This window comes from Phascolarctos cinereus, unplaced genomic scaffold, assembly GCF_003287225.1.
Source record: "Phascolarctos cinereus isolate Bilbo 61053 unplaced genomic scaffold, phaCin_HiC Scaffold_5;HRSCAF=322, whole genome shotgun sequence".
Taxonomy (NCBI): Eukaryota; Metazoa; Chordata; class Mammalia; order Diprotodontia; family Phascolarctidae; genus Phascolarctos; species Phascolarctos cinereus.
In genome coordinates, this window is record NW_027555958.1 from 151,721,172 (window position 1) to 151,743,926 (window position 22,755).

Consider the following 22,755-nt stretch of genomic DNA (forward strand, 5'->3'; position numbering starts at 1 on the left):
TCAGTCCTGTGTTCTGCACACAGAGGGCCTTTGTTCTCTGTTTTTCAAAATAATAGTAAGTAGAGTACACTGGAGAGAGCACAGGATTTGGAGTTAGCCAAGCTAGTTGCCACTTAATTCTCTGAGTGATCTTGGGTAAATCACATTGATTGCTTCACTCATTTTCCACTAACCATAGAATAAAAGGGGTATACTAGAAAAAACCTGAAGTTCCCTTTAAATACATTTCCATTTTGAAAGGGGGCTTTAACCAAAATGAATGACTTGAATGGTAGAAATTTTGGACTCATGGTAGATTTACTCAGATAGATATTTGGGGAGCCCAGAGTCTTTCACAGCTCCTGAAATCCCTAATCCCCTCACTGGGGCCAGTCGTGGATTAATGGACACAATCCAAGGCATTTACTAGTGACCCTGTATAAGTCATTTAAACATTTAAACTAAAAGGATCTGTTCTGTGAAGTTTGGATTCAGTCAGAGGGCCAGACCTGAGGAGCTAGAGAGCCACATTTAGCCTCGAGGCCACAGGTCCCCCACCCCGAATCTGCACATAGCAGTTATTTAATAAACATTTGTTAAGTGAATTGAATTGAAGCCCAGGAGTAATAAGTCTTTTGAAAAATGCTATAGACCCAAAAGGATGAGTAGGAAAGAGCCAATGCCAATTAAAATTCAATTCCACATGTATTTATTAAGCAGCTGCTCTGTGAGTAACATTGTGCTAAGAGTTAGAAGACACATGGATGAATAAGACTCAGCCTCTGCTTGCAAGGTTCACAATCTATCAGCCCAGCACTATAGAATTAAGAATCATAGGATCATAGAGTTAGAGTGGGAGGGGACCTTAAAGACCATTGAGTCCGACTCCTTCATTTTTTTAGACAAGGAAATGGAGACCCAGAGAAATTCAGTGACTTGCCTAAGGTCACACAGCTAAGTGAAACAGTTAGTAAGAAGCCTTGGACACATCTTTCTGACTCCAGGTCTAGCACTCCAAGCTGGGAAGAAGACTGCAACCTGAGATGAGACAATTTTTAAAAATCATTGAATAGTTAACACAACATTCACTACTATAAAATTTAGCACTAGCTATGTGGATAAATGTAGGTCTGGCCTTACCTAAAAGGTGATAGATGGGATTTCAGTGGGGCCAAAGGAAAAGGAGAAATATCAGGAAATGCTTCAGAGCTAGACTGTAGAATCTGAAATTCCAGGCAGAGGAGTTTGCATATTATCCTACATGCAACAGGGAACTATTGAATATTTTTTGTTTCAGTGAGATTATTTGGGCTGTGTCAAAGATAGATGGCAGAAAGAAGAGACTAAGGGGGAGAGAGGGGATGATGCAGTCAGGAAACAACCACCATTGTTAAGGTGAGAAGAAAGAAGGACCTGTTTGGGAAGAGAGGAAAGAGTGAGGGAGAGAAGAGTAAAAGATAGCTCTGAAGTTTCAGGCCTGGGTGACTGGGAAGATCATAGGATCATAGATTTAAATCTAAAGAGCCCCTTTGGGGCCCTCTAGTCCAATGGTATCCAACTCAAACAGAAGTGGAGGGAGGTCACTAAACTGCTAGCCACATATCGACTAAGAAAACCACAAATTAACATTATATGTTTTATTGCATTTTTATTTATTATTTATCATCCCCATCATCATTAACTATTATTTATTTATTATTTCATTTATTATTAATTGTATTTTTATTTCCTAATTACATTTTAATCTGATGCAGCCTGAAGGCCAAGTTTTTAACATCTCTGCTCTAATCCAAGCCCCTAATTTTACCAGTGAGACAAATGGGGCTCAGAGAGGCATGTAAGATCACAGAACTGGAAAGTATCAGAGGCAAGATCTGAAGTTAGGTCTTCCTAACTCAAGGTCTGGTATTCTAGCCACTAGCAGGGCTGCCTCACTATGTCTGATAATGTTGGCACCATCAACAAAAATAGAGAAACAGGGGAAGGGGAATACAGTAAAGTCAATGGGGGATATGAGGATTTTGAGATGATAGGAGACAGAAGGGGGAGATGGGATATACAATGGAGATTTCACCCACTTCCTAATTTTGCCTAAGGCTTGACTCAGATTAGATAGAAGGGTAGTCAGCTCACAAAGGCTTCACCAGCAGGACTCAAATGAAAGTAAACTATGAGATAAGCTTACATTAATCCTGAGGTTCTGAAGGAGACCTTTATGTGGACATTGCTTGGCCCATAAGAGGGAAACCAGGTGTAGACCTTCTGCACATTCATGTTCAACTGATCACCCTGTCAGTCACAGATTCAGGCTATGAAAACAGTCATTGCGCATAGTTGTATGTGTGTGTATTTAGGAGTGGGGTAGGGGTGGGGAAAGATGTTGAGGAGAAGGAAGGAAAGAGTCAAAGGCTGGCAGACAGGTGGTGGCACAGTGGTTACAGCACTGGACCTGGAGTCAGGAAGACCTCAGGTCAAAACCTACTTTAGATATTTACCAGTTGTGTGACCTGGGGCAAGTCACTTAACCTTTTACCTCAGTTTCTTCAACTGTAAAATGAGGATGATAACAGCACTAGGGTTGTAGAGATGATAAAATGAGATAATATTTGTAAAGTGGTTAGCACAGCATGCTTAAATAAGATCTCTGACCCTTAGCTAGTCCAACCCCTCCCCACCCCACCTTTTTTTTTTAATTATTAACAGATTAAGAAACTGAGGCCCAAGGAACCCAACTGACTTGTCCAATGTTAACAAAGGTAGCAAGTGTCAGAGGGGCATTTGAACCCAGGTCCTCTGCCCCCAGTGCTCTCTTACTATACTATAGTGTTTCCCTTCTCATCCTAAACCACTTGAGAAACTACTTTTTTTCCCCCTAAAGCCTTTTGTCAATTAAAGGGATGCTAATTATCAACTTATTTTAAAAAGTTTTTGTTTTCTGTCTTGTTTTCAAAACATCTTCCTTTCTGAGCTCACGGGACTTAGTTTATATTCTAAGTTCACAGAACTGACCTCTGCTAAGAATGAAAATATAATAAAAACAACAAGTAAATACAACCCAACAATTTTCATTCTTATTGTGGAACCCTGTTGACACACTTCTAAGCTGAAGTTAAGAGCACTTCATTCACAGAGCTTGCCCTTGGGTGGCTGTTCATACTGTGGTTAATCAAAGTGAAACACACAGTTATTGCAGCAACATGAGGATAAGCAGAAATCTACAGGGGCTACTTTTCCCCTCCTCCCACCCTTCCCACACTTATTCTGGCTGAAGCTAAAACTCAATGAGTTGTAATTCAAGTAAAATTTTCTCTTTAAGGCCATGATTACACTAGTCAAATACAATGTTCATGAAGTTGTAAGCAAATTGTTTTATTTGTCTGGTTCCTACACAGGCAAAAGTCTCTGATTTACATCAAGAAACAGCACATTCAGCTGTTTTGCGAAGTACTACTGTCCTTTTTGAAGGTAGGGAAAAAAAAGTAAGAGAAAGCTGAAAGAAGGATTTATCAGAAATTCATGATTTTCACAAGCAGGACATATATCAGAGATGGCATTTGAAGCCATACAGGCCTAGGCAGAAGAAAGGGGTAGGACTTTCTTCCCTCTTTTCTCACCTTGGTCTCCCACAACCTATCTAGGTACTAGAGGACCTGTTGGAGCAAATGCCACTGGGTACCCTTCCCCCCAACCTTCCTGCCAGTGTCCCCTTCCCCTTATCCCTTCCATGTCATACACTGACCCAATGATCATTGTTTTGCCTTCTGTGGTTGAGTAGATAAAGTCTAACTTTTTCTTACTTAACAGTCTTTCAAATATTTGAAAACAGGGAGCATGCTTTTAACAGCTCCTCTTCTTCAGTATAAACACCCTCAGTTCATTCAACTGATTCACACAGAGCATGATTTCAAGTCCCTTCACCATCTAGCTCAAGCTAACAAGTCAACAGCACTTATTAAGAGTTGACTATGTGCACTCTGGTTTAGAGGATATAGGAAAAATGAGATTGTCAGAAACATACTTTAAAGACAAACCCACAACCCAAACCAAAATTTAAATGCTCAGAATTGGCAGCACAAAGGGAAAGCTCTCTCCTGACTTGTACTGTGACAGTCTGAATGCCCCCAAAATTGTGCCAAAGAGTAAAAAAAGAAAAAAAAACCAATAAAAATATAAACACAAGACAAAAACCCATAACAAACTTCAGGTAACTATTTTGGATTGCAAAATGAGGATAAATTTAATGTTCAAACAAAATCTGATAAAACAACCATTTGGAGAAAAAAAAAGAGTTGACTATGTGCCAGGCACTCTGCTAAGCACTGGAGATACAACTATAAGTAAAAAACAAAAGCAAAAAAACAGGAGCTCATATTATAACGGTAGAAGATAACACATAAAAAGGACCAGAAGAGGGGAAGTCAGTACTGGGTGGGCATAGAGGCATTTGTGCCAAAATCAAAATGAAGGATGGCTGGTCTGGGCCCTTCCTCAAAATGAAGGTTCCAGGAAGAACTCACCAATGGGAAAAAGGGGCTACAAGAGTGAACAGAGAAGGCAACTGAAATGACTTCTGTTGCAACAAATAAGGAAAGAATAATTCTTATCATAGGAGAGGAGGAGAAGTCAGGGACAGTTCTTGTAAGAGAGATTATATGGCAGAGAGAATCTTGGGGGTCAATCTGCTTTAAATACATCTATTTTAAAGTCATTCTTTCCCAATCTTGCCAGGAGGGGGTCCTTGCTGCATGGTCACCTAGCAAGGACCTTTCTAAAAGCAGAATTCACCAGAACAGCATTCACAGTGCTTACTGGATGAGGTGTCTCACGGCTGCATCAAACTGTAGAAACATAACTTCTCTCCGGATCATTAGTGACTGGGCCACTTGATTAGAATCCTGGGGGTTCTGAAGGCTGTCAATCATTCTCTGCACATCTCTAAGTTCAGCCCCTGGAGAGCCCACAACACACAAGCAAGACTCACATGTAGCTAATGCTTCATGAATCCCTAGAAATTCATGCTTTAAGAACCTCTTTCCCCACTCATTCCCAACCCCCCCCCCATTCTTCAAAGCCACATTATGAGGTATAAGTACTATCCTGCCCATTTTAAAGACGAGGGAAAACCAGCTCAGGGAAGTGAGATAAGGTGCCTAAGGTCATGGAATTTATAAGCAGCAGGGTCAAGGACTACAGTCCAGATCTTCTGACTCCAAGTCTGGGGGCTCTTTGATGAATGCTACTTACTATCTGTGGGCTGACTCAGGTTGCCATGACCTTGCCCTAATGCCCAGTACTAATTTCTCACCCGAGTCATTCTTTTTCTGGTGTTTTTTTTCTCTCAACTGCCCCCCTCCTAACCCTAACCCCTAACTGTCTTAGAAGCAATAACAACAACAACAACAAAAAATTCCCCAAACTTTCATTAATCATATTTTGTGCCAGGCCAGCAAAACTGTGTGTTCTAGAAACCAGAGCCTGATTTCTCTTTTCCTTCCTTCCACCTCCTGTAAGACAGAAACTTGTTTCCCTTTATGCTACAACAGGAACAAGCTGTAGAGATAATATCACAACCGGAAGATTTATGAGCCTTGTGCCTGGGGGGGAAAAGAGAAACCTAAGTCAGGCCTCCTTTCTTAAAGCCTCTGGGGACTTTGAATCTGTGATCACTCCCATTGGGTTCTCTATATTCTCAGGGAAAAGCTAATAAGAAAATCAAGATCAGAAGCAGCCTGAAGATCTAGCACTCACTTTTCAGCCTCAGGCCATCCAAATTTTCTGATCCATCCTCAAGGGCCAAAGTAGAGAGACAGCCCCAGGCGAGCAAAGTTCAAAAGAGTTATCTTAATATCAAAAAGCAAACCATCCTCCTTGCCTCTCTTTCCGGATGGCAGCCTGACCATAATAAGGTGCTATTTCAAAAGAGACCCGATTTGTCTACTCTCACCCAGGGGAAATGGTGGGAATAAGCAAGTTTCTGCTAGTAAATTTTGTAAGAGCCTTCAGTTAGTTTTCAGATGATAAAGGAGAAAGGGTGGTATGGTGGAAAGGATACTGACTCTAAGTGCAAATCCCACATCTAATGCTCATTACCCAGTGGCCTTGGGAAAGTCACTTACCTCCCTGGGAAATTTCCTCAGCTGTAAAATGAGGGAGTTGGACTAGAAGACCTCTGTAAAGACCTCTTTCACTTGGGAGGCTTTTAAGTCTATGAAAATTCTTGGGAACATGAAAGGGTATGGAAGTGCCTAATGCAAAGGTTCTTAGTCTTAAATCCATGGGAGGCCTGTGGATAGATTTCCTGAGGTCAGTGAACTCAGATGGGAACATATAAACATGCACACATGTATGTGTGCTAATCCTCTTGTGTGACTTCAAGCATTTGCATGATTTTATTAGTAAGCTCATTTTCACTTCCATGTTTGCACCCACACACATTTTCGGCTGTTCAAAGTAGAGGAAAAAAATTCAAGGTGCTATGCAGGCCAGTTTGTGAAGCCACCTCCTAGATGCTTCACTGGTCTTGTTCAACCCTATTGTAAAGAGTTCCCTGTGTATTCATTGCATATTTTCATTATTTGCCTTTAAAACTCAAGTTTTGCTTTGCAATTATGTCCCCAAAGCATAGTGCTAGTCCCTTGGGATCTAAGGTGATGTCAAGACCTCACCAGTCCTGGCTTCACACAGCAGTGACCAAAGTCCTAGCAGCCTCTCCCTTAGTTTTTAGAGGGCAGCCAAGGTAGAGAGGTCTACAGCAGTATAGTATACAGCACAATGCACTCACACTGCCATCTGACACCATGGAAGATAAGATTCAGGTTAAAAAAGGTTTTAGTTTTAGGAATTTTATTTGCTGTACAGTATTTATGGTACTGTAGATTTCATGTGTTATAAACATGAGTATTGTCTGAAATCAATGTTTTGTTTTTTTTGAAAATTGAGATATTAGCACAAAAGGTCAGAATTCTAGGGAATTACTAATGAGAAAAAATGTTTTGCATGTTTTCAGTTTTATTCTGTATACTGTGTCAGGAAAAGTGCGTATAATCAGAATTCATGTTTTGTTATAAAGAATTTTATGCATAAAAGTGTATTTTTCAGCAATCTCTAGCAAAAGATTACAATTTTTGGTGGTCACAAGAACCTAACCCTCTGTTTCTCACAGGTTCAATGTATAAACATTTATGTTTTTGACTTTTGTGCCATTTTCTAGGAACATTACTTTTGTGAAAGTTAAGGATTGAATATGTATATGTCTTAACTAAACCTCTAACTAAAATCAAGCATTTTCTTCAATTATGAATTTTTAAAAAATTATTCTGAGAAGGGGTCCAGAGGCTTTACCAGACTTTACCATGGTACAAAACAGAGTTTAGAACCCCTGCCCCAGTATCAATTTGATATCCTCATTAAGGCGGCCCATTCATCCTGACTGTGCTGAAGGAAGAAATGAAGGGAGCAGGGTGTGTCTGTGTCTGTATTGGGGAACGGGGAGGAGGGAAGGAGATGAGGCAGAGAGTGTAAAAGCTGTAGAAGAAGAAAATGAGGAAGAAACTGTATCTGCATGTTCAGGACAGAATTGGAGTAGTATTGGGGGAATGTTCAACATTTTCATCAGCTAACTAAAAGGGAGATTAAAGTCTTCTTAACCTTGTTTCCTGGGAGAGGAAGAGGATTTTGGAAACTAATTATCATGTGGAGGTCCACAATGTCCTATCCTTCAATGATGGCCTGTTCTTTCCTGGGCATCATACTGGCCTCCATCCTGGGTTCCTGCAGTCATGATGGCATTGTTTCTGCTTTAGGACCAGATGACTTGCACAAATGGGTAGATGCAAAACCCTGGGTGGTCAATGTCAGGACATCTCTTCTTTTGTTCCTTCCTTCCATTTGGCACAGGTACCCAACATAAATGCAATATTCCATAATGCAAATTTGATTTCTTTTTCCTCACCCCTGGAAAACAAACATGGTTTTCCAAGAAACTCGAAATAATTTAGCCACTTTCTTAACCTTTTCATGACTCTATGATCTCACTAGCTCTTAAGAGATATTTCTACCAAAAGGGGAGTGATATTTGAGCTATGCAAAAGGGATGGGGGAAGATGGAAATCCTTTTCATCAAGCAGACCCATAAAAGAAAGGCATATCTTCATATATGCAGCTAACACACTCTATGCTTCATTAGTCTTGCAGTGTTCCAAAATCATAAGCATGATGTGTTAGCAGTTTTGCTTTTAATAGCCTCCTGGTTTCTTTAAATAGATATCACATTGCACACATATAACCTATATCAGATTGCTCACTGTCTCAAGGTGAGGGAGGGATAGAATTTGTAACTGAAAACTGAAAAAAAATGTTTTAAATTGTTTTAACACTTAACTGGGGAAAAATAAAATATTAGATAAAATTTAAAAAAATAATAATAAATGGATATCTCTCTCTCACACACACACACACACACACACACACACACAACACACACACACACACACACACACACGCTCCTTCCAGAGCCCAATTCCATCTTGAGTTGCACCTGGACAAGTAAAACTGGTGACTTAGAGGAAGGGAGAGAATATGGCAGGAGGTTTGTCACATCTCCTAAGAACTACTTTGAATTCAACATCAATCATTTATTAAATGATTGTGCCAGGCACTGTGCAGACACAAAGACAGAAGCAAGAGTCTCATCCCTCAAATAGCTTAAGTTATACCAAGGAGATATGGGGATCTCCTAGAACATGGATAAGTAAATGCAAGGTAGTTTAAGAAGAGAGAAAACACCACCAATCAAGGATTGGGTTGGAGGGTAGGAAGTCAAGAAAGACTTCAGCAGAGGAGGTAGTACCTGGAATAGAGTGTAAGCTCCTTGAGGGCAGGGAGCTACTTCATTTTTGTCTTTATATCCCCAACCACTAGCCCAATACCTGGCTAGTCAGATGCTTAGTAAATGCTTGCTGGTTGACTGAATGTTTGAAAGGAAACTTGAAAGAAGACTTGAAAGAAGATAATTAGTTCTGAGAAGCAGAGATGGCTTCATGGAAGCAGGACATAAAATTCTAAGTTCAGTAGACAACTAGCTTTCCAATCTGGCTGAAACATAGTACATGTGAAGAAGAATAGTGTGAAATGATACTGGGCAAGGTAAGTTGTGGCCATATGATGGAGTCCCTTGAATGCTAGGTTCAAGAATTTGTATACTTTACTTTGGTAAGGTAGGGAATCTCCCAACCGAAACACTATTGAAGGACACAAATTTTTAAAATGTCATTAATTGTGATTACAATACTAACTGATATTTGCAAAGCACTTCATCAGTGACAGAGTACTTTCATCTACATTTTCTAATTTGGTTGCACAATACCTCTATGAAACAGGAATATATTTTTTATATATAAGCTCATTTTACCAATGAGGAAGCTAAGGCTTAGAGAGTTTAAGTGACTCGCCTATAGTCATTTACATTGTCAGTGGCAGAGCCCAGTCTGGGACGCAGATCCTGTGACTCCAAATCCAAATATTCTTTCTGTTATGCTGATCTGTACACTATTGGGAAGACAGAAAATTCAATTTCATTGACTTCAAGTATCTCTGAAGTTGATTAAAGGAGCCATATACAGATTTACATGTAGATTGATATTGCTACTTTCCCATCTTAAGGAATAAAAGGTATTGTATAATCTTGATGTGCTATTATTTCCTTCCTCTTATACCAGTCTAAAAGCGGAGTCAATATCTTTTTCATTTGATTATCTTGCAGTTTGGCATTTTAGGCTCCATTCATTCGCTACCTGTTTTCAGGAAAGCTAAGTACACAACATCATGCCCCTCTTTCTGGGGTGTACATTTCTGAACACCTTTGGTGATAAAGGCATGTACTTCTTCCTCTTCTTTTTCTTTTTTTTCTGAAGGCAATCGAGGTTAAGTGACCTGATTTAGGTCATATAGCCAGTACCTGAGGCAGGATCTGAACTCGGGTCCACCTGACTCCAGGGCCCTGGCTCTAACCACTGTACCACCTATCTGCCCCAAGGCATGTACTTCTAATTGCAAATCCAAGAAAATCTAGGCCTTCTGTGTCAGAAGAGTTTCTAGTTTTTAAAAGCAAATTTTAATTTTGTTTTTACATCACCTACATTTCCCACTTTATCCCTCCTTTTACTCTCTCTTAGGGTTTCTAATTATGGGCATACAAAGTAGAAGAAATACACAAACTCGTTAATTGACATTCAAGCTCCCCCAAAACTCATTCGCCTCTATATGTCCATGTAAAATCCTCCACTCCAGCCAAACTAGCTTGCTCATCATTCCCTGAACTTTGCTCCTGCTTCTCTACCTGTTTCCACCGCCTCTCCATTTATCTCAGTTCTACTGGTCTTCCAAGGCCTTACTGAGAGACTCTGAGGTCTTGAAAGTTGGACAGTAAAGAGCTAAACAAGGAAGCCAACAAAGTTTCACACCTGCCTATGACTGTTAACTATTCTTAGGGCTCTAAAAGAGCTTCATGTCATTTTCTTGCCTGGTGATCATTGGCTAGTATGGTATTACTAGATGTACACCCTAAGTGTTTGTGATGGGGTGTGTCAAGGATATAATGGAGAACAGGAGGAGAATTAGAAGTGCCTTCAGAGTGACCGGATTCATGCAGCGTGTATTATTGCAGGGATGGGGGGAGGCACTGAGGTACAGTAGAAAGAGCACTTGACTATTCAGAGGATCTGGCTTCAAAATCCCATTTCTCCCTGTGTGGCCTTGGGCAAGTCTAACTTCCCTGGGTCTCAGTTTCCTCATCTGTAAAATGAGGGAGCTAGACTATGTGGCCTCTGTGCAGGGGTGTATTGGAGCCAGATCAAACTGGCTCGCAAGCTGATGGTTAAAATTTAAGTATATGAGCACCTTAGAAATCAACAAACACTACAAATCATGGGCTCTGTTTATTGCTTTATTGGTTGTCTAGAGTCATTTAAGAAACTGTTAATCGTGCAGATGAAACTTAAAAGTGTATCATGTATACATTTTTTTTTTCAGCGAGACATTTGCTAAACATTGACTGACTGTCTTTTACCCTTATCTTTAAGGTCCCAGTAAAATCTATGATCCTGTGAGTTAGAAAGTAAGTTTGATTGTGGAAAGTTTGCAGTTGGGTCTTACTGTGAGCTCAGTGGGTTGGTTTTATCTTTTGGGTGGATTTTGATTTATAGGAGTTTAAAGTAAATGGCTACTGAAACTGGTTGGAAGCTGCCACACAGATGGCGCGTTGGGCTCTGAGGCTGTGAGGCCCTCAAATGTAGTGACAGCAGCACATGAGTGATAACAGCCCCATGAGTTCTTCTTTGGGGAAGGTGCTAGTTAACAAATTGAGTGTGGAAAGTGAGTACATTTAGTATATGTGAATAACCCTGAAATATCAGCTCAAGTTTCATGATTTGGTAGAAAGACTACACTGGCTGTGGAGTCAAATGTCATCTTGGACATTTACTGCCTATATGACTTTGAATAAATTAACTTCCCTGCACTTGAGTTTCCTCATCTGTAAAGTGTGAGGCTGGGACTAGATGACCTCTAAGGTAACCTGGGGTCCAGAGACTTATTTTAAAAAACATTTTGATAGCTGTAATTGAGTATAATTGATGTCCTTTGTAATCCTATGTATTTTATTTTATGCATCCAAAAACATTCTGAGAATGTGGCCCATGGGGTTCACCAGACTGCCAAAGGGGTCCAAGACACAAAAAAGGTTAAGAATCCTTGGTCTGGATCCATGATATTGCTTCCTTGATGAAACCTTCCTTTACCACCCTAAACCCACCATGATCTCTCCCTCTCCCAAATTTCCACAGCATTTACTATCCATACGGTCATTTGGCTCTTAGCATAGGCTATCTTGGGCTTTTGGTTATCTTGTTACATATTTGTCCTGTTCAGTCACACCCCATTCATAAACCCGCAGAGAAGGTAGGGATGAAAGATTCACCTGGTTGCCTCCTTACCCAGACTTTATCTAGACTTCCACTATTGACCTTCTGTAGCAAGCCTGGACCTGTCTCCAACACTCTACCCTTAAATTACCTGCAGTATTACTAGTGGTGTTCCTACTGGCCTTAGCCCATCACTTGAGGTGGACAAGCATAGTAGTCTATACATACATAACTCTCTCTCTTTTTTTAAATCAACCTCAGAGCTATTTGAAATCATACACATTATATTTTTATTTTCAGAAGCAGTGTGATATAATAGGAAGAGCACTTAAGAGTGTCAGAGTGTATCCTACTCTGGGTTTCACAGTGTGGTTCAGTTGGAAAATATGACTCAGAGGATCTGGGTTCAAATCTTTATTATTATTATTTATGTGACCTTAGGCAAGTTACTAAACCTTTCTGAGTCTCATTGGTTAACACAGTAATCAGATTATAAAATTAATTATGGGGAATGGATCTAAAAGCCCACTGAATTTTGGGCTTTTTTCATGTTGCAACACAGGATCATAAATAGTTTTTTTTTAAAGTTTTTGCCTCTCTACTGATTCTGTTTTGTCTCCTAAATTTGCACAGCTTCCTGGCATTACCAATGCCTCTTGCAGACTACAAGGCATCTTCTCCTCCTCCACATACACTCATGCTCTTGCCTCTTCCCCACATCTGTACTCCCATTTATGACTCTCCATGATGCTAAGCTAGCAGAATACAAGAACTGTATTCTGCAGCCAACTCAGAGTTCTTCCATAAACACAGATTTCATGAACCTCTAGCCAAAGGGGAACAGAAAGAAAATACATTTAAATTGACCATTACCTCAATTTAAATACTCCCTCATTTCCTCTGAGCCACCCCACCCCTCCAACCCCAATTCTATTTCTTTTAAATCCCTGGCTGCTATATGGTAAAAAAAAAAATTTGGACAACAATCAAATCATTGTATCCACATGAGAAGGACAGTTAGCAGGGATGGTGGGATCTAGTGAGGGTTTTTTCTTCTTGGAAATTTCTTGGAGAATTGAGGATTCTTGGGCATGTTTGTAAGCAGCAAGGACAGAACTAGTAGATAAGGAAAGATTGAAAATTAGAGAGAGAGAGAGAGAGAGAGAGAGAGAGAGAGAGAGAGAGAGAGAGAGAGAGAGAGAGAGAGAGAGGATGATAGAGGGGGTAAATCTGCTGGCAAAGACGGAAGGGGATAAGACCAAGATTATATGTAGAGGGCTTGGCCTTGGCAAGGAGAAGGGCTCTTCATCAGTCACTAGAGGAAAGAAGGAAATGTTGGAGAATGATGACGCCAAAGGATTGTGATTAAATGAGGATGGAAAGAAGAGGAAGATCTCGCTGAATGGCCTTGGTGTTTTTTAGTAAGGTTTTCAGGCAAGTACTTTGGATGAGAGGATAGCAGGAAGGGGTACTGTGGGAAGCTACAGAAAGAAGAGAAGGTTTGGAATAACCATTGTGTAGAGTGAGATAGAAAATCAACCTGAGAGAAGCAAAAGGATTGTCTCGCTGCCGTTGTCAGGGTCCAAGAGAGATTAAAAAACACAAATTTGTAGGGTACCCAACCAGTACTGCTACATGACTTCCTTCATTTCTGGAGTGTAGGAGGAGGAGGAAGATAGTAGGAGTAATCCAGGGATGGGGTTTCACAGACTGTGAGTGGAAACGGGACAAGGGAGTAGGGGATCTGAGAACAAAGGACGGAGTAGAGTTCAATGGGCAGCTAGGAGGCGCTACCAGCTGATAGAGTGCCGGGCCTGGAATCAGGAAGACTCATCTTCTGACTTCAAATCTGGCATCAGACAATTACTAGCTGTGACCCTGGGCAAGTCATTTAACCCTGTTTGCCTCAGTTTCCTCATCTGTAAAATAAGCTGGAGAAGGAAATGGCAAACCACTCTAGCATTTCTGCCAAGAAAATCCCAAATGGGATCACGAAGAGTAGGGCATGACTGTAAATGACTGAACAACAACAAGAGTTGAACTGGTTAACTAATAGGTCAAGATTTGGGAAGGGAATAAAGGGCACTCCAGACAGAGCAATCATGGGTAATGGTTTGGGAAATTCTGAGATGCTGGAGAAATTGCAGTCAGGACAAAGAATGGGTTTGGGAGGAGTAAAGTATAAGGAGAAAGGAATGATAGCAGACTGATTAGATAAGGAATTTCTGATCTCTAAATCATGGAATGGAACACTTGTGGCCTGTAAGGGCCCTTTTAGCTCTAAATCAATCATCTATGACTTAGCTCTCAGAATGGATCCTTGGTAGAATACTGAAAACTAAAAGTAATTCAATTAAAATATTTTATAATGAACATAATCATCAGCAAAAACAATCTAACAGAACCAAATGAATTGTAAAAACAGCAGACAAGCCAATGTTTTCCTGTGCTTGGTTTTCTGTCCTTTATAGATCAGTCTGAACTTCCACCATAGAATCACAGACTCCAGTTTGGTTTTCTAAAAGTGATCCTTGATAAGAAATCATCAGTTATTTGTTAACTAAGACAAGGGCACCTCTACATTCTTTACAGTAACAACAAATGAATTTGGGTCTCAGAATCTCACATGTTTTCCAGAAACTATAAAACAAGATTAAAGATGTAGAGCTGTAAGGGACCTCAGAAGCTATACAGTCCAACTTCCTAATTTTACAGGTGAGGAAACTGAGTCCTGTAGGGGGTAAGTGACTTACTCAAGGTCACAGCAGAAGCAGAAAATGAACCCCGCACCTCTAACTCCAGAGGCAGAATTCTTTCCACTGTAGAATGCTACAAAGTTAAAAAGACATAGAACTATTTAATGAGTGTTGTTGAACTGAATTTAGTTTGTAAACAATTTCTCTATGAAGCTAGAAGGCAGATGGTTCAATGGCTATCACCATACCTTTGAAAAAGTAACAATTTTCTCTCTGGTTCTCTCCCAACTATTAAGAACTTCAGTGAGTATTTCCAAAACATCTAAAATGATGAGAGACAGTGTGGTGTGGCGGATAGAGAGTTGGTCACTGAGTCAGGAAGGACTGGGTTCAAGTCCTGCTACTGCATACTTGTTTTGTGACACTCAGCAAGTTGTGTAACCTCATAGTGTCCCCTGCAAATTTTCTCTAACATTATAATTTGCAGAAAAGGTGCCAAGCTGTCCTGCTAGAAAGAATTTCCTCATCAGGAGCTCCATATGCCATTAAAATCACAAGCATGCTTAACAAACAAAATTAAAGATGATATGTTTACTACTTACCAATGCCTTCAATTCCTCCCCAGTCAGCTTTTAGAGGTTTGGGACTTAGAGGAAAATCAAAATGTTCCTTGCCACTTCCAAGTTTAGCAAAGCTGAAGAGATAGGCGACTATGTCGTGCAAGGGCGCGATAATCCTCAGAGTGAGCTTCAGGGCCCTAACGGCATCCTAAGAATAACACCAACACATGGAGAAACATTTTAGGAAGGCTTCACATCATCTGCAAACCTAAACAATTGTGTGTGACTAAGAGCAATTGTATACTCCCTAAAAACATCCAGTTAAATATTGATCACAGGATGTACTGGGCAATATCCCCAGGAGAAAACGACTGTCCAGTTAATAAATTAGGATTCTGGATCACTGGAAAAGAAAGTGGGCTGGTTATGTGGAGATAGACGGCCCACAGGCTACACTGGCATTCATACACAGAGGGAGGCCTCTGGGAAATTTGGTGTATCCAGACAAGGGTCCTATAGGAAGATATGAACAAGGTGTGAATGGGATAGGTAGTCGTGGATAGGTTAGCAATCTGTACCAAGCTGGCACAATGGATAGAGTATGGGATCTGGAGTCAGGAATACCTGAGCTCAAGATGTGCCTCAGACACCTACTAGCCGTGTGACCTTAGGGAAGTCAGTTACCCTGTGTCTACCTCAGTTTTCTCATCTGTAAAATGGGGATAATACTAGTCCCTACCTTCCAGGATTGTTGTGAGCATAAAGTAAGGTAATATCTGTAAAGCACTTACAGTATAGCACCTGACGCAGAGTGAACACTACATAAATGTCAGCTATTATCATCATCATCATCATTTGGAGATAGTATACACATTGATGAAATCACTGATCATCAATAAAGTCATGGATCTGTCATTTGAAGGTAAGCTCCTTGAGAGCAGGGATAGTTTCATTCTTTTTATTTCTATCTGTAGCACCTTACTAAAATGCTTGCTGACTGACTGATCCATCAGAGTATCAGTGCTCTGTTTAGTGTGTCTACTGTCAAGACTACTCATTCACTGGTTTTTAAGTAAGATGATCTGCCTCAGTTAAGACCATTGGTAGCCATGAGCAAATAAAAATGTACCTGAGGGTCCACATGTGTGTCTGAATTTTACACAGCTAATATTTCACAATAGGGACCTAGGCTTACACAAGGGTCTGATATACCCAGCATAGTCAAGGCATAAACTTATTTAGTTTTAAATATTTCTATAGGCATTTATATAACAAATAATCACTAAATACTGGTTAATTAATGTTAATATTTAAGAATAACTAATTACAGTATTGTAACAGATAATATTATTGTGTTTCCAGTAAACACAATAGGTTTAAGTCGGTTAGGTCAAATAGATTTCATTCAGAGAACAGGAAAAGAATGCTCTGAAGTCAGCATTTTGAGCAGTACATATTTCACTAAATGGATATCACATGACAAAAGTTGCTCCCGGGTATAAGACACCAAGCTAGGCACCAAAGACACAAAAACAGCTATGACACAGATATAATTCTCAAGAAGTTTACAGTCTAATGGGGGAGGAAAACATTAATCCAAATAACTGTGACATGGGAGTGTGAAAAGGTACAAAGGAGAGGTCCAGGCAAAGTGCTATAAGAAATATGACCTGGTAGAAATCAGTTCAAATGGAAGATGGGAGTGGGGTAGGGATAAGGGTCGGTCAATGAAGGTTTCACGAAGGAGACAGTGCCTTGAAGAAAGGGAAGGACTTCAATCCATGGCCTTGGTTGGAGGGAGTCCATTCTAGGAATGGAAGATCTTGTGAGCAAAAGTATAAAGATGAGAGAGGGGAGAATGAGAAAAAAGCACATTTCTGATTGGAACTTAGAGAATAGGAAGGATAGTGTTGTGAAAAAAAAGCTAGAAAGGAGACTGGAACCAGACTGTGGAATATGGCTTTGAAGAAGGATAAGGAAGGAAAGAGAATCAACATTTACATAACACCTACTATGTACCAGGAACTTGACAAATATTACCTCATTTGATCCTCATAACAACCCTGTGAGATAGGTGCTTTTATTATCCCCATTTTACAGATGAAGAAACGGAAGCAAATAGCAGATAAGGGACTTGCCCAGCTAGTAAAGGTCTAAGCCTGGATTCAAACTCAGGTCTTCCTGAGTCCAGGCCCAGTGCTCTGTCCATTGTACCACCAGCTGCTTCTATTTTATTCAGTAGGCAATGAGGAGCCACTGAATGTTCTGGGGATAGTTTTTTTTTACATGATCAGAGCAGTTACATTAGGAAGATTATTTAGATATCTGTGGTAAGGATAAACTAGATTCGAGAGACAGGAGAGGCTGGGGGGACAGTTAGGAGGTTGTTAAAATAGTCCAGGTAACAGGCAATAAGGATTTGAATTTGAAGAGTAGAAGTAGGAGAAGAAAGAAGAAGTCAAATAGGAAAGATACTGCGAAAGTAGAGCTGACAGACACAGTATTTGACTGGATGTGGGGTACAAGGGAGGATGTGTCACAGAGGACTCTAAGATACTGATCCTGTGTAATTGGCAGAATGATGGTTCCATCAATGGAAACTGGGAACTATGGGGAAAGTAGAAGAGGAAGGAAAATCAACCAATAAATATTTGTCAGGTACCTCCTATGTGTCAGGTACTATGTTAGATGCTAGAAATACTGATATAATAAAAATATAATAACCTCTACTCTCAAGGACCTTACATTCTAACAGGGGAGACCACAAGTACATATATAAGCATATACAGAATAAATATAAAGAGAATAAGTGTAAAGTAATGAAATACAAGGTAGTTTGGGAAGGAGAGCAATAGAATTGGGGGGGGTGCAAAGAAAGGTTTTATGGAGATAATTAGTTTAGTGTTGCACATTATGACTTTGAGATGCTGGCCTATCTATGATCTAGTACTGTCTAGTCCTTCTGTATCTGCATCCATCCTTTTATGGACCTCTAATGACATAGTTTCTCAAAGTCATGGATCGACCTTGCCAAAGTAATACATAATTGAGTTATGTTTGTAGCCCCAGTTACATGTATCTTCTGGGACTCAAGGGTGGGGTCTGGGTTTTTCTTTTCTTTTTTTAAAAAACAATTTGGTAGGAAACCAAGGATTACTCAAGAATGTTGGAAGCCTGAGAAAAGAACATTAATAACTTGGAAAGAGCAAAAGAAACAAAGAAATAACAAGGCATGAGAAGAACTATAATAAAGCAAACAAATAATATTTGGTATCTGTGAGAAAATGCCAGCTAATTAGGGGAGAGATGTCATTGGGCACCCCTGTTGCTTGCTGGAAATCAGAACTTGATAGAACTGAGGAATGTGGTCTGTTTTATAGTGTGGGTACACTGAATAGTAAGATAAAAATAAATTGTTTTTCTCAGTCTTTTAGAAAATACAAACCTTTTCTGGGAGAGTTTTGAACATGATCAGTACCTCCAAGTGATGGGGTATGAACCATAAATTAAGAAAGGTTCTTCCATCAGAAGACAGCAAGCATCGTGGCCAGGGTTGAAAACTCCTGTAATATTAGAGGGAAATCTCAGCTCTTAAAGCATAGATTATTTAAGCAATAAAAGTACCTTATAATTGTATAATGATGATCACAACTATGCTCTATAGTCCATTAAGTTTTTTAAAGTGCTTTCCTCATAACCACCTTGTAAGGCAGGTATTAAAACCTATTCATGGTATAATAGATTTGGACACAGAGGCTACTTACTTACTAGGCCCCAATTTATTGGTCTTGTTAGGCCTCAAAGTTTCTTTTGACTATATCTATTTTTACTATTGTTTTATAATTTTCACTTTTGCCTTTTTGGATTTGGCTCCATCTCTTAATTTTAAAACAGTACAAATCTTTGCTTTACTTGTATTTCTTATATACAGCAAGTGGTTGGCTTTTGCTTTCTAATCCATTCTGCTATCCTTTCTTGTTTTATGAGTGCGTTCACTCCATTAAGAGTCATGGTTCTGATTATTAAGTTCGTTTTCACCCTCTATCAAATATGGTCACAATATTTTTTCTTCTAAAAAGCAATACAATATATCTTTATTTTAGGTTTCCTGGAAAAATCCAGGCCCAGTCTCTTTCTCATGTTTCTTCTTCCTCTTCCAGCCCAGACACAAATCATTGGTATTGTTCTTCCTCCCTACCCACCTGTTTTTATTGTTTTGTTTTGTTTTTTAAATTAGGCCTCCATAGTTCCATCAACATTTGGCCCTTTTAAAAAACTATTCAAACATGTTTACCTTTCTTCAGTGTCTTTTGCATGCTATGTTTGCATTTTAAAGACTAACTCTTAATGATTGTTCTTTTATTGTGTTTGCTGTATTTCTTGCATTTGTGAGGTGATGGGGAGAGATAGGTTTAGTTACAATCTCTCACTTAACCATGTTATTGCCTTTCTCTTAAGCTCCAAAATGAGAGATGAGATCTCCACTGGCCATCTTTCCACATTCCCCAACTGTCTGCTAATTGGTGGAAGATCCATTTAGATGTATAACTCCAGCAATGTTAAGAATGAGACAGGTCCTGAGTGAAGCATGCAGACCTGTCAGCCTTCAGCAAAAGAGACCATGGAGAAGTACTTTTCATCTAACAGATTCAAGACAATCTCCTAGAGAACCAATTCATGGCTCACTGAGTTGTATGAAGTGTTGAGCCCTACATTCCTTAGCATTTACTGAGTAGGCATGATAGCTAGAAGAAATAGTGTGAGCCTCTCTAAGCCCTCAGTTTCCTCATCTAAGGGGTGGGGTGGACTTGATTGTTTTTAAGGCCAGATTAAGCACTAACAGTCTATGACTCTAAGAGGAAGGTCCAGGTTAGAAAAGAGAAGAGTGGCCACCTACCATTTGGGCAGCATAACAAGAAGTGGGAATGGGTTAGTGGGAAGGATATTACAAGAATTGAACAGGATTATAGGCAAAAATAAAAAGGTGGAGGCTGGTGCTATGCAAAATGATCTTATGTTAAGCTTTGTAACTGGGAAGAACCATGAAAAAATATATAAAAATAGGCCCAGGGAGCTAGAGGGTCTGTTCCAAAGGGATTATTGGAAACAACATGGTTGAACTGCTTTAATGACTAACAAAGAATAAGTAATTAATAATAGGATTTATGGCTACTCATCAACAGGAAGCCCTAAACACCAACCAATTATGTTTCCCCTTTGTTCAAAACCATTAGACATGGAAACAGAGTAACTTCTACTCAACCACCATTTTGCTGACATTAGGACTTGGGACTTTGACTTTAGGCAGGCAAGTTTTGCCATTTTGAGAAAGAGGAAGGGAGAGAGGAGGCTTTGTTTCTTTCTCTAACAGCCCCAGGACTGGGAAGGCCAAAGGCAGCATTATGTTCTTACAGGAAACCATGTAAAGGGAGGGCTATGTAAGCAAACAGATGTGCTATGAGTTATGACTATTGTTATTAGCAGAAGATGAAGGGGTGCATTGCTTAAAAAGTATAGAAAGGATTTCCCAGGAACTGGAATAAATCAACCTTTACCATTTTAAAAAAGCAAAACCAACATTTTAACTGAGAGACAGCAAGGTCTAATGCAGGGGTGGGAAATCTGCGGCCTCGAGGCCACATGTGACCCTCTAGGTCCTCAAGTGCAGCCCTATGACAGAACCCAAACTTGAAGCTTCTGTCAAAGGGCCGCACTTGAGAAACTAGAGGGCCACATGTGGCCTCAAGGCCTCAGGTTCCCTGCCCCTGGTTTAGTAGATAGAGAGAGACAGCTTTGGAGGGAAGAAGACCTAGGTTCATGGCCTTCCTCAACTCATGCACTGGCTGGGTGATCAAAGGCAAGTCACTTAACCTTTCAATGCCCTGGGCAACCTTCTTAGATTCCAAGTTACAGAGAATGTGCCCATCTGTGTTGGTGAAGGGAGATTCCTCAAGAGGATTTCCCCCAAACAAGGAAATCACACATGCAGTTCTACCCCTATTTACATTGTCTCATTAGCTGAGGGATGAGAGACAGCAACACTGAACATGATCCAAAAGAGAGGCTCATAGAGTTAGAGGTAGAAGGGACCTTAGAGGCCATCTAGCCCCTCATTTTAGAGATGAGAAAACTCAGCCCCATGCTGCCTTACATCATTATTATTCAAAATTATGACACTAATTCAAAATAATTTTTAAAATGCTTGAAGTAGACTATTATCATTACAAGTAGAATTAGCCAAATGAAGTAAGCCAGGCCAGGAAAATAATATACACAATGACTGCAATGATATAAATGGAAACAAGAAGAAGAACAAAACAATCCAAAGTGAATGATGTAAAATTATAAAGATGAAGGTTGGCTCCAAAGTGACATGAGGAGGTACCTCCACCTGCTTCTTTGCAGAGGTGGGGCCTATGGTTATAGTATAGAACATCCATTGTCAGCCTTTTCCCATACATTGGTTGGTTTTACAGAACTGTCTTCCCTCTCCTTTTTTTTTTTCATTCTTTATGTAACATGTTTGGCCTTCAGATACTCTCCCCTTCCTAATCTCCCTTAAAGCTACCAGAGAACCCTGGGGATAAGAGTGAACTGTAACACACTCAGCCATTAGGTAGTAAGGGCCCTAGTAGATGGAAGCCCTAGGGTTGAATCTTATTACTAGAGACACTCACTAGCTGTGTGAAACCTGGTCAAGACACTTAACCTTTGTCTACCCCATTTTCCTTATTTGTAAAATAGGGATAATAATGGCACCTACTACCCAGGGTTGTTGAAATGATAAGATGAGATATTTGTAAAGCATTGTGCAAGCCTTAAAGCTCTCTCTATTATTATTATTATTATTATTGCTCTTGTTATATTACTTTCTGGAAGGTGGGGAAAGGAGGAATATATCAGGAAGTGTAAGAGTTATAAAAAAATCAATATAGATATGTTCTTAAGTGAAATATATAAGCCTTTGTCATTCATACATCTTCTCCTCTCTCCCCTACAGAAGGAAATGAATTGAAACAGGCAATCTCCAAATACCGGAACATTTACTACTAATCCTCCTCTTCCCATCAACCAGGAGGAAAGAGAATTCTGTCAGCAAATCTCTCCTGATATTAGACACTGCTGTATTGCTAAGGAGAGGAAGTTTGGCAAGAAAGAGGGAACAACATAGGAGGGGCCTGCAGTGGAAGAAACTGTACCAAAGCCCTCCTACATCTAGGGCATGGCTACCCTGGGAAGCAAACAAGTTTATCCAGAAGCCATATTTATACATCCAGAAGTTTCTTTATTTAGCAGAAGTAAGAGATACTGGGCAACCCTGTGACATTCACTTCACTTTTATTTTCAGCGTTGGCAGAATAGCACTTCGGGGTACAGGCTGGGTCAACTTTCATTTAGATGTCTACCACCAGTAATGACCACATGCTACACTGATACCTAGCTTTGTACTGGTTTACTTAATCATTAATACATCAATGATGTTATTAATCAATAACATAGCAGTTATCGATTAATACCACTGATTATTAATGGTCAATATAAGATTTAATGATACCATTAATAATTAATGCACTATTAATAATTATATGTATGACTATCAAT

General features: G+C 39.8%; 1 protein-coding gene across 1 annotated transcript in view; it reads right to left on the bottom strand.

Moving 5' to 3' along the window:
• LOC110222916 (uncharacterized) overlaps positions 1–22,755 on the bottom strand; it is a 195,358-nt gene that overhangs the window by 75,293 nt on the left and 97,310 nt on the right. Inside the window, 4 exon segments of the mRNA XM_078155582.1 lie at positions 4,789–4,927; positions 15,196–15,361; positions 18,599–18,716; positions 22,353–22,384. Of these exon segments, the coding sequence (XP_078011708.1) occupies positions 4,789–4,927; positions 15,196–15,361; positions 18,599–18,716; positions 22,353–22,384 (455 nt within the window).